The 13,436-nt window shown below is 41.5% G+C and overlaps 1 protein-coding gene across 8 annotated transcripts in view; it reads right to left on the bottom strand.

The window, feature by feature from the left end:
- KDM3A (lysine demethylase 3A) overlaps nt 1–13,436 on the bottom strand; it is a 62,807-nt gene that overhangs the window by 17,806 nt on the left and 31,565 nt on the right. For all 8 annotated transcript variants that reach the window (XM_032652317.1, XM_032652319.1, XM_032652325.1 and 5 more), the window contains 2 exons: nt 11,090–11,294; nt 2,202–2,416 (listed from right to left, as the gene is read on the bottom strand). In XM_032652317.1, coding sequence (XP_032508208.1) covers nt 2,202–2,416; nt 11,090–11,294 — 420 coding nt within the window. The remainder of the gene's footprint in view (nt 1–2,201; nt 2,417–11,089; nt 11,295–13,436) is intronic.

The following is a 13,436-nucleotide window of genomic DNA, read 5'->3' as shown; positions in this document are numbered from 1 at the left end:
CGGTTCCGTCATAGGCCAGTGTCGGAAACTCAACTTTTAGAGCCAGGAGTGATGCAGGCACCCAGGACCGACTCATACTAACCAAGTAGCGCCAACAGATTGAGGCACAATCACGAATTCTATGAAGTAGCATCTTCTGTTCCAGTGGCCAAGCCCCAAAAACTGGAGAGAGGGGCCTTCCAGGACTGGGCAGGAAATCGTACCCCACCCCCCGACCATGGAGGAGTGCCACATACGGCATTAGAAAGCTTCAAGGAGTAAGAGCAAAGGGAGGACATTTTCCTGCGTCACAGAAAAGCCCAACGTCTGCTGATCAGAAGACTGTTTTCTGTCTCTCTCTCTCGAACAAGACGGGATCAATACTGTCACATTCGTGTTCTACGGAGAACATCTTTTCCTAATCCAGTCAGTGGTTACTTCTTTCTTCAGACTGCCCACAAAAGAAATGACTAACTTCAGTTTGCTTTAAGCTCATCCAACTGCTGAGTGAGCCTCTGCCGTTTCATTACAATGTAAAAGCTCAGTGCACAATACGTAGAAGTTGAGGCATTTTACACATGAGATTTTATGAACTTCACCTTGGTCACCTGGATTAGACTTTTTACTAGAGAGTAGTCTTAGATCTCTTAGCCACCTATTTAATGATCATTTGTCATTGCAAAGACAGAATAGATGTATAAAAGCTGAGACCTGCTTCCTAATCTCAGGATCAGAGGGTACCCTCCACCCCCCTCTCTAGCGACACCTTGTGGTGGCATCTTTCAGTATCACTCACAGTGAGTTCCTCTCTCCAGCTGACCAGCTTGTCACAGAGGAAATAAAGAGGAACAGGATAATCAAATAGGCAAGGAGGAAACATTAATCACAATTACATCTTTAAGGACACATTTTTCAGACGACTCACCTTGAGCAAAGAAAAAACATCAGTAGCTTAAAACAGCCCTTCCGATTCAGGAAGCTACTAATACATTCCAAAAAATTGTTTTTGCAACCCAGTCATTCATATACTACCTCTAGACCAGTTACTTAAGAACTTTTCTTTACATCTTCTCTTACTTAAAAGTATACAAGAAGAAAACTTTTGTATCTCTACTGAAAATGGAAAACCAGTATCACTCGTCCTAAATAGATTATAGGAAAAACAACTTTAATACGATTCTTGACTTATCAGAGTCTCTACTACCCCAACAGAACAGTGATTATAAAGCTGCTCTTCACTTTAGCAGGACTCTGGCTGCCCATGGAGCTCACAATCCCATACCCCACCCAGATCTGAATTCCCGCTCCTGGGAACGTCAGTTCCCATTCCTTGGACTCTGAGATGTAACAGTGTTCAAACTTATCCAGTAAGTGATTGTGGTGCGTAAGCCAGCTTCAGTTAGTTCCTGGGGCCTACAACCAAAGTTCTTAAGATCAGGACGTGTGGACGCTTATACTGAAACATATTTGGCTATGCAAAGTCTGAAAAGATATCTACCAGAGGGATGGAAAGGCTTCACTTTTAACTTGCCACCATTCGGAAAAGAGAAAATGATGGAACAAAGTGTGAGACTTAAAAAGACAGATGCCCCTTGGTGCTTCTGGCTGGATATCTCACTTCTAAGGGCACACAGACAAGAGGTGTGCTGTCCTCTTCGACACCGTACCTTGAGATGTCATGAGGGAGGTCTGGCTCTAATGTGTCACCCACACTGATCTCTGTGGTTTACCGCACACCTGGCTGGAACCTCCAAGTTTTCCCTGAAAACCTTGACTCTAACAGAATCATTTTCATCTGCGCTTGTTCCCATTTTCATGCCTGGGTGCCAGCCTCCTCAGACCCTGATTCAGTAGGTCTAGGGTACAGCCTGTCCATTATCTTCTTTGAAATGTTTTCTTAAGAACCTTTGTCTTAAAATAACCCCCTTTTGGTGAGTCCACACTTGTCGGTAAGGCTATGCAAATTCCACCGCCACCTCACCTTTACCGTCCTTAACAAAAAATTTAGTAATTGCCCTGAAACAAACCCCACAGATAGATCACTGACTTTGATGAAATCAACAGGCAGAATCTGTTACAAAAGGAAAAATGCAACTTCATTATACCAAAGTCATCTACACTTCTGGGTGAAAATGAAATCCATACAATTAGGACTTAGGTGTCATTTAGGAACAAAAATCAAGTTGGACTCAAAACTCCTACCCCCTAAGAGATGCTCTTACTGTGTGGCTCAATAGTTGACATAGCTTCCTTTTCAGAAATCACCATTTGACAGAAGTGGTCTCCAATGTTGGCCAGGATATACTTTGCTGTGTCCAAATCAGTCCCAACAACATTTTTGGTTAAAGGCAACCACAAGCCAATTGCTTCACTGTCATACTTGTTTGGTGTTAAGAAGCCTTCTACCCGCAATACACCGTGTTTGTTGAACTGTAACCTAGAGGGAGTGAAAAAATAAAAAAAGGATGTTACGTACATGAAATAGTGGTTTACATCTCGTTGTTACTTTTTAAATGTTATTTAAATCAGGCATTTCCTTCCCAGTTTTCTATAATCTCCATGGCTAATTACAGCCACTTGCTACTTGGCAACATCCATAGAAAGATTTTTAAAACTTCCACGTTTTCCCCCAGAAGACATGGGGGGTTGGCAGGGAGAGGGAGTTGTGCTTTCCACTCAAACCAAGATCTACTCATGTCATTTCCAAGGACAGCTACTGAACCTGCCTGACTTGGAACTTAATAGCAAGAATAATCACAAGTCACCACAGAAGTAAACTGTTAACAAACAGAAGGTGACAAATAATCTGACCAAATTTGAATACAACTACTGCTTCAAGAATAATGCTCAGGAGGGGAAGGCTAACCCTAGACAACACTGAAGCCATGACCATACAGATCCATGAGGTATTCAACACCCTTAGGAATCCTAGCTACAAATTACCATGCAAGCTTCTGGAATAAGAGGCAGTGGTTAGGATGCGCCTCGGTATCTAAGAAGGTGGAGCAAAAAGCAGAATATTTTCTCAGCATTCTCTTTCAGCATCTTTGACATCTGCCATGTTTTTCCTAAGCTATGCAATAGTTTTGGACTTATTTAAACACAACATTGTATGTCAATCTAGCTGGAGACACAGAAGTAGACATAAAACACCCAGGGAAGTAGGGTATGACAGGTATCATAACAGTCATTGAGTCTTACAGGAGTCAGAGGAAGAAGTGCCGACTATGAGTTCTGTGGGTCTTATATGAAGAAGACTTCATGTTAGAGACAATAATTAAGCTTGGCCTTGCAAGAAAAATGCAGGGACCTTGATTTCTTTGCTAGTCATTGGGCAACTGCCGAAACTTTTTGAGTCCACGAGACACACATAAAGATGTGCTTTAGGAAAAGCATTTGTCCAGAACTGTGTAGAATGAACTGGAAGGACACTGGGAGTTGCATGACAGATGCAAATGTTTCTGCAAACATTTGTTTGCAAAATGTTTTTGCAAATTTCTAGAAGTCCAAAGGATAGATGCAAGCTTTTAATTGATAGCCCAAATTAGAGCTAGTCATAGTTCCAAAAAATAAATTTGGAAGCCATTTCAAATGGGGAGGAGATGGAAAACAGGATTTGGCAACTGAGCTTTACCACTGAGACCCTACCCCCTCCCATTTAATCTGCAGAATTTAATGAGAAACAAATTTGATAAGACTAATGACAGTGTCGATCTTCACTCTAAACATCAGGAAAAAAAGGCTTTGCTTTTACAACCATGAAATTCTTTTTACCAGAGAAGTGAGTTTGTTTGAGTTTCTAATACACTGACTTCTGTTAACAGTTGTCACAGCTCTAAGTGCTACACACACATTTTATCATGGTGCTTCTACAATTTACTCAGGAATGAATGCGACAAACTACCATCTAAAAAACTCTTAAATAAACTCTTCATTAAATAACGGTGAATCTGAAAGTTATCAGCACAGATATAATTACTGATCATTAAAATGCCCGTGCATTTAATTCAGTTCATCAGCAATCTTTAATCTTGATAAAACTAAAGGAGAGGAGAATAGGAAGAAATTAAAGTCAACACTGCTGTTCATGATTAGAACTAGTTGAGACTGCAACTACCTAGATTTCTGGAAAATTGTAAATTATACATCACAAAGACCAGAAGGCTACCTTTCTCTTCACTCAGGATGGAAGAATTTAAAGAAAATTTGACTTAAAGAAAAAAAAAAACGCAATGTAAAAATGAAAGTTTTTGCCTATAAAAGCAGAAAAGATTTTTTAAAGATACACCGGCTGGCAAAGGTACACGGAGACAGGAATGCTCAAACCCTGCCAGTGGGCATGGATGCAGGTGCAACCTTCCTCCAGGGCCATTTGGCAGAACTTATTTATCAAAGCCTTAAAACACACACATCTTCTGACCCAGTAATGCCACTTCCAATAACCTTTCCAAAATAAATAATCAGAGATGAGGACAAGCTGATGATCATTTCTGTATTATTTTTACTGGCAAAAAATACATAATAATCTTAACACCAACAAGGGAATTGGTTAAGTGAATTTTCCAACACTGTTATTATGGGTTCTTGCATAGTTATTCAAAAGTATTTGCAAAAAAAGTTAACATGATCAAGTGGTTCCTATTACGAACTGGGAAAGTATGCACTGGAGAAAGTAAAATTCAAAACAGTATATAGGGACTTCCCTGGTGGCACAGTGCTTTTGAATCCGCCTGCCAATGCAGAGGACTCAGGTTTGAGCCCTGGTCCAGGAAGATCTCACATGCCGCAGAGCAACTAAGCCCGTGCACCACAACTACTGAGCCCACGCTCTAGAGACCACAGGCCACAACTACTGAAGCCCATGCACCTAGAGCCCATGCACTGCAACAAAAGAAGCCACCACAATGAGAAGCCCACGTGCTGCAACAAAGAGTAGACCCCACTCGCTGCAACTAGAGAAAGCCCATGCGCAGCAACAAAGACCCAACGAAGCCAAAAATAAATAGATAAATAAATTTATTAAAAAGAAAAAAACAGTATACACAACATGCCAAGTAGGTATGCTTGAATATATTTTATGACCACGTAAACACTAAAATGCACTGAAAAGTTAACAGTAGTTATTTGTGGTGGTGTTTTAGAACCTTCAGAATTTTTCTATGTTTGTTACTTTTAAAAATAGAACTTTAGACACCAGGCGGCCCTGTGCTCCTCAGGCCACTGCCCTACCCCTCGAGCAGCTCCAGTCCCCATCGCCGCACACCAGCCAGGCGGTTCCAGGGATTTGGATGTCCGTGTCTTTGAGGGACCACTACTTCACCTGCCACATGCTTGCAGGATCGTGATTCCCAGGCCGGAGGTCGGGCCCTGTGGTGGGAGCTCCGAGTCCAAACCACCAAACTAACAGAGAACCTCAGACCCCAGGGAATATCGACTGGAGTGAGGCCTCCCAGAGGTCCTCATCTCAGCACCAAGCCCCAGTTCTATCCAACTGCCTGCAAACTCCAGTGCTGGACGTCTCAGGCCAAACAACCAGTAAGACAGGAATACAGCACCACCCACCAAAAAAAAAAAAAAAAATGAAACGACAAAAAAATACATTATGGACGAAGGAGCAGGGTAAAAATCTACAAGACCAAATAAATGAAGACGAAATAGGCAACCTATCTGAAAAAGAATTCAGACTAATGATAGTAAACATGATCCAAAATCTCAGAAACAGAATGGAGAAAATACAAGAAACATTTAACAAGGATCTAGAAGAACTAAAGAGCAAACAAACAGTGATGAACAACACAATTACTGAAATGAGAAATACTCTAGAAGGAATCAATAACAGAATAACTGAGGCAAAAGAACGGATAAGTGAGCTGGAAGGTAAAATGGTCGAAACAACTGCAGGGAGCAGAATAAAGAAAAAAGAATGATAAGAATTGAGGACAGACTCAGAGACCTCTGGGACAACATTAAACACACCAACATTCAAATTATACGGGTCCCAGAAGAAGAAGAGAAAAAGAAAGGGTCTGAGAAAATATCTGAAGACATGACAGTCAAAAACTTCCCTAACATGGGAAAGGAAATAGTCAATCAAGTCCGGGAAGCACAGAGAGTACGACACAGGATAAATCCAAAGAGAAACACGCTGAGACACATATTAATCAAACTATCAAAAATTAAATACAAAGAAAAATATTAAAAGCAGCAAGGGAAAAGCAACAAATAACATACAAGGGAATCCCCATAAGGTTACCAGCTGATTTTTCAGCAGAAACTCTGCAAGCCAGAAGGGAGTGGCAGGACATATTTAAAGTGATGAAAGGGAAAAACTTACAACCAAGATTACTCTACCCAGCAAGGATCCCATTCAGATTCGATGGAGAAATTAAAACCCTTACAGATAAGCAAAAGTTAGGAGAATGCAGCATTACCAAACCAGCTTTACAACAAATACTAAAGAACTTCTCTAGGCAGGAAACACAAGAGAAGGAAAAGACTTACAAAAACAAACCCAAAACAATTAAGAAAATGGTAACAGAAACATACATATCAATAATTGCCTTAAATGTAAATGAATTAAATACTTCAACCAAAAGAGAGACCAGATGAATGGATACAAAAACAAGACCCATACATATGCTGTCTACAAAGTCTCACTTCAGACCTAGGGACACATACAGACTGAAAGTGAGGGGGTGGAAAGAGATATTCCATGCAAATGGAAATCAAAAGAAAGCTGGAGTACCAATTCTCATATCAGACAAAATAGACTTTAAAATAAAGACTATTACAAAAGATAAAGAAGGACACTACATAATGATCAAGGAATCAATCCAAGAAAAAGACATAACAATTATAAATATTTATGCACCCAACATAGGAGTACCTCAATACATAAGGCAAATGCTAACAGCCATAAAAGGGGAAATCGACAGTAACACAGTAATAAGAGGGGACTTGAACATCCTACTTTCACCAATGGACAGATGATCCAAAATGAAAATAAATAAGGAAACACAAAATTTAAATGACACATTAAACAAGATGGAATTAATTGATATTTATAGGACATTCTATCCAAAAACAACAGAATACACTTTCTTCTCAAGTGCTCATGGAACAGTCTCCAGGATAGATCATATCTTGGGTCACAAATCAAGCCTTGGTAAATTTAAGAAAATTAAAATCGTATCAAGTATCTTTTCCGACCACAACACTATGAGTCTAGATATCAATTACAGGAAAAAAACTGTAAAAAATACAAACACATGGAGGCTAAACAATACGCTACTAAATAACTGAGAGATCACCGAGGAAATCAAAAAATAGCTAGAAACAAATGACAATGAAAACAGGACAACCCAAAACCTATGGGATGCAGCAAAAGCAGTTCTAAGAGGGAAGTTTATAGCAATACAATCCTACCTCAACAAAAATCTCAAACAACCTAACCTTACACCTAAAGCAATTAGAGGAAGAAGAACAAAAACCCCCCAAAGTTAGCAGAAGGAAAAATATCATAAAGATCAGATCAGAAATAAATGAAAAAGAAATGAAGGAAAGGACAGCAAAGCTCAATAAAACTAAAAGCTGGCTCCTTGAGAAGATACACAAAATTGATAAACCATTAGCCAGACGCATCAAGAAAAAAAGGGAGAAGACTCAAATCAACAGAATTAGAAATGAAAAAGGAGGAGTAACAACTGACACGGCAGAAATACAAAGGATCATGAGAGATTACTACAAGCCAATAAAATGGACCACCTGGAAGAAATAGACAATTTCTTAGAAAAGCACAACCTTTCAAGACTGAACCAGAAAGAAACAGAAAATATAAATAGACCAATCACAAGCACTGAAATTGAAACTGTGATTAAAAATCTTCCAACAAACAAAAGCCCAGGATCAGATGGCTTCACAGGTGAATTCTATCAAACATTTAGAGAAGAGCTAACACCTATCCTCCTCAAACTCTTCCAAAATATAGCAGAGGGAGGAACACACCCCAACTCATTCTACGAGGCCACCATCACCCTGATACCAAAACCAGACAAGGATGTCACAAAGGAAGAAAACTACAGGCTAATATCTCTGATGAACACAGATGCAAAAATCCTCAACAAAATACTAGCAAACAGAATCCAATGGCACATTAAAAGGATTATACACCGTGATCAAGTGGGATTTATCCCAGGAATACAAGGATTCTTCAATATACGCAAATCAATCCATGGGATACACCATATTAACAAATTGAAGGATAAAAACCATATGATAATCTCAAGAGATGCAGAAAAAGCTTTTGACAAAATTCAGTACCCATTTATGATAAAAACTCTCCAGAAAGTGGGCATAGAGGGAACCTATCTCAACATAATAAAGCCCATATATGACAAACCCACAGCCAACATCGTTCTAAATGATGAAAAACTGAAACCATTTCTCAGGGCAACAAGACAAGGTTGCCCATTCTCACCACTATTATTCAACATAGTTTTGGAAGTTTTGGCCACAGTAATCAGAGAAGAAAAAGAAATAAAAGGAATCCAAATCAGAAAGGAAGTAAAACTGTCACTTTTTGCAGATGACATGATACTATGCATAGAGAATCCTAAAGATGCTACCAGAAAACTACTAGAGCTAATCAATGAATGTGGTAAAGTAGCAGGATACAAAATTAACACACAGCAATCTCTTGCATTCCTATATACTAATGATGAAAAATCTGAAAGAGAAATTAGGGAAACACTCCCATTTACCATTGCAACGAAAAGAATAAAATACTTAGGAATAAACCTACCTAAGAAGGCAAAAGACCTGTATGCAGAAAACTATAAGACACTAATGAAAGAAATTCAAGATGATACAAACAGATGGAGACATATACTATGTTCTTGGATTGGAAGAATCAACACTGTGAAAATGACTCTACTACCCAAAGCAATCTACAGATTCAATGCAATCCCTATCAAACTACCAATGGTATTTTTCGCAGTACTAGAACCAAAAATTGCACAACTTGGGGATTCCCTGGTGGCGCAGTGGTTGAGAGTCCGCCTGCCAATGCAGAGGTTGCAGGTTCGGTGCCCCGGTCGGGAAGATCCCATATGCCGCAGAGCGGCTGGGCCCATGAGCCATGGCTGCTGAGCCTGTGCATCCAGAGCCTGTGCTCCGCAACGGGAGAGGCCACAGCAGTGAGAGGCCTGCGCACCACAAAAAATAAAAATAATAATTTAAAAAATTGCACAACTTGTATGGAAACACAAAAGACCCCGAATAGCCAAAGCAATCTTGAGAAAGAAAAACAGAGCTGGAGGAATCAGGCTGCCAGACTTCAGACTATACTACAGAGCTACATTAATCAAGACAGTATGGTACTTGCACAAAAACAGAAATACAGATCAATGGAAAAGGATAGAAAGCCCAGAGTAAACCCATGCACGTATGGTCACCTTATCTTTGATAAAGGAGGCAAGAATATACAATGGAGAGAAGACAGCCTCTTCAGTAAGTGGTGCTGGGAAAACTGGACAGGTACATGTAAAAGAATGAAATTAGAACACTCCCTAACACCATACACAAAGATAAACTCAAAATGGATTAAAGACGTAAATGTAAGGCCACTATAAAACTCTTAGAAGAAAACACAGGCAGAACACTCTATGACATAAATCACAGCAAGATCCCTTTTGACCTATCTCCTAGAGAAATGGAAATAAAAACAAAAATAAACGAATTGGACGTAATGAAACTTAAAAGCTTTTGCACAGCATAGGAAAACACAAACAAGACGAAAAGAGAACCCTCAGAATAGGAGAAAATATTTGCCAACGAAGCAACTGGCACAGGATTAATCTCCAAAGTATATAAGCAGCTCATGCAGGTCAATATCAAAAAAAACAAACAACCCAATCCAAAAATGGGCAGAAGACCTAAACAGACATTTCTCCAAAGAAGATATACAGATTGCCAACAAACACATGAAAAGATGCTCAACATCACTAATCATTAGAGAAGTGGAAATCAAAACCACAATGAGGTATCACCTCACACTGGTCAGAATGGCCATTATCAAAAAATCTACAAACGATAAATGCTGGAGAGGGTGTGGAGAAAAGGGAACCCTCTTGCACTGTTGGTGGGAATGTAAATTGATACAGCCACTATGGAGAACAGTATGGAGGTTCCTTAAAAAACTAAAAATAGAACTACCATATATGACCCAGCCATCCCACTACTGGGCATATACCCTGAGAAAACCATAATTCAAAAAGAGTCATGTACCACAGTGTTCATTGCAGCACTATTTACAATAGCCAGGACATGGAAGCAACCTAAGTGTCCACTGACAGATGAATGGATAAAGAAGATGTGGCACGTACACACAATGGAATATTACTCAGCCATAAAAAGAAACGAAATTGAGTTATTTGTAATGAGGTGGATGGACGTACAGTCTGTCATACAGAGTGCAGTCAGAAAGAGAAAAACAAATACCGTGTGCTAACACATATATATGGAATCTCAAAAAAAAATATGGTTCTCATGAACCTAATGTCAGGACAGGACTAAAGATACAGATGTAGAGAATAGACTTGAGGACACGGGGAGGGGGAAGGGTAAGCTGGGATGAAGTGAGAGAGTAGCACTGACAAATATACACTACCAGATGTAAAATAGATAGCTAGTGGGAAGCAGCCACATAGCACAGGGAGATCAGCTCGGTACTTTGCGACCATCTAGATGGGTGGGATAAGAAAGGTAAGAGGGAGACGCAAGCGGGAGGCGATATGGGGATATACATATGCATATAGCTGATTCACTTTGTTATACAGCAGAAACTAACACAACACTGTAAAGCAATTATACTCCAATAAAGATGTTTAAAAAAAAAATGGAAGTTTGTATTTTTAAGCTTCTTTGCTTTAAAAAAAAAACCTGAAAAGGAGAATGAGAAGGAAAGAATGTGTAATAAGATCTAGATTCCTAAATCCACAGATTAAAAAGTGTAATCTGTACTCTTTTCAGTTTTAGACTTACTGTTGCTAGAAGAGGGAGAAAAGTACACTACAGGGCCCAGGGTATCTCAGCTTTTCCCCAAATGGCTCACCTCCTGAAGTGAAAGAAGCGGCAAAACACGGGCGAGTCTTTCTGCTGCTCCTTATCCTTTCGGAGGCTGTCCAAGCGACACTCCCGGCACTTGGGCAGCTGTGCAACGATGTTCACGCAAGAGTCGTCCTGCACAAAGGCCTCACCGCTCTGCTGCAGCTTCTTGAGTTTGGCTGGGTCTGTCAAAACCGACTTCCGGGATGGGGCTAGAAAAAAAGATGAAGGAAAATGGGACCTCAAATTTTAAAAGTCACATCAATATTTGACTGAATTCTATTCAAAAGGTCAGTTTTCCCAAAGGGAGAACTCCTCTTCTCAATTACTGGTTCAACTGTAGTAATTTCTAAAAATGGCTTAATAGAAGACAACTGTCAGAACAATTGGAAGTTTTATTCTCTTTATAAAATACATCTCATTTGATGAGTCCATCTGGCAACTTAAAACCCCAGACCCACAATTCCAAGTTAGTGCATACCTCTATTCACAACCCTAGATAAGAAGAACGCTTCAACAGAGGACCGTGCGGGAGTCAACTGTGTCAGTTTTCACACTCAAAAAGACTGGTTTGAGATGTGTTTTCCAAAGCATTCTGCAAAAGCTAACCATTCCAAACGTCACAGGCCCCCTGGCCTATAAGTGATCCTCTAAATGCTTCTAGGAGATGCCACTTGACCCTTGACATATCTTCTATTTCCTTCACACATACGTTCCATTCAAGATTAAGAGCACTGGCTAAAGAGAGGATTTTGATTCTAAGTAAATGCATGTTTTAAGTTTTAACTTGTAATGGGCAGGTGAACTTGAAAGGAAAAGTGAAGATGGTTTTTAAGAAAAAGGGAGACAAAAATAGAGATGTAACATTAAAGAGCAACCACTGTGTCAGACCAAATAACACAGAAAGGAATCCATTTCTAGGTCAAGAGCCTTAAGGCATACAGTGGGCCCTCTACAACCGTGGGTTCAACCAACCATGGATTGAAAATACTACACGACCTGTGGTTGGCTGAATCTGCAGATGGGAATGGGAAGGCTAACTGTAGGGGACTGGTGCATTTTTGGTATCCACAGGGGGTACTGGAAATGATCCCTCTCAGATACTGAGGGACTGTATTTCATATAAAACCGACAGAAGGCGGCGGAGGGGAAGATGGCGGAAGAGTAAGAGGCGGAGATCATCTTCCTCCCCACAAATACACCAGAAATACATCTACACGTGGAGCAACTCCTACAGAACACCTACAGAATGCTGGCATAAGACCTCAGACCTCCCAAGAGGCAACAAACTCCCCACGTACCTGGGTAGGGCAAAAGAAAAAAGAATAAACAGAGACAAAAGAATAGGGACGGCACCTGCACCAGTGGGAGGGAGCTGTGAAGGAGGAAAGGTTTCTACACACTAGGAAGCCCCTTCGCGGGCGGACTGCGGGAGGCGGAGGGGGGAGCTTCAGAGCCGCAGAGGAGAGCACAGCCACAGGGGTGCGGAGGGCAAAGCTGGGAGATTCCCCGCACAGAGGATCGATGCCGACCAGCACTCACCAGCCCGAGAGGCTTGTCTGCTCACCCGCTGGGTTGGGCGGGGCTGCGAGCTGAGGCTCGGGCTTTGGTTGGAGCGCAGGGCGAGGACTGGGGTTGGCAGCGTGAACACAGCTGACCCCAGAGACAGGTGGGAGACGCGGTTAAAAGCACGGACCCCAGAGACGGGCGGGAGACGCTAAGACTGCTGCTGCCGCCACGATGGGGCCTGTGTGCGAGCACAGGTCCCTATCCACACCCCTCTTCCGGGGAGCCTGTGCAGCCCGCCACTGCCAGGTTCCCGGGATCCAGGGACAACTTTCCCGGGAGAACACACAGCGGGCCTCAGGCTGATGCAATGTCACGCCAGCCTCTGCCGCCGCAGGCTCGCCCCGCACGCCGTGCCCCTCCCTCTCCCCGGCCTGAGTGCGCCAGAGCCCCCGAATCAGCGGCTCCTTTAACCCCGTCCTGTCTGAGCAAAACACAGACGCCCTCCAGCGACCTACACGCAGAGGCGGGGCCCAATCCAAAGCTGAGCCCCTGTGAACTGTGAGAACAAAGAAGAGAAAGGGAAATCCCTCCCAGCAGCCTCAGAAGCAGCGGATTAAAGCTCCACAATCAATTTGATGTACCCTGCATCTGTGGAATACATGAATATAGACGAGTCATCCCAAATTGAGGAGGTGGACTTCGAGAACAAGATCTATTTTTTCTCCTTTTCCTCTTTTTGTGAGTGTGTATGTGTATGCTTCTGTGTGAGATTTTGTCTGTATAGCTTTGCTTCCACCTCCACCATTTGTCCTAGGGTTCTATCCGTCCGTTTTTTTTTTTAATTT

The sequence above is a fragment of the Phocoena sinus genome, chromosome 13 (assembly GCF_008692025.1).
Source record: "Phocoena sinus isolate mPhoSin1 chromosome 13, mPhoSin1.pri, whole genome shotgun sequence".
In the NCBI taxonomy this organism is placed as follows: Eukaryota; Metazoa; Chordata; class Mammalia; order Artiodactyla; family Phocoenidae; genus Phocoena; species Phocoena sinus.
This window is presented reverse-complemented; position numbering and strand designations above follow the sequence as displayed.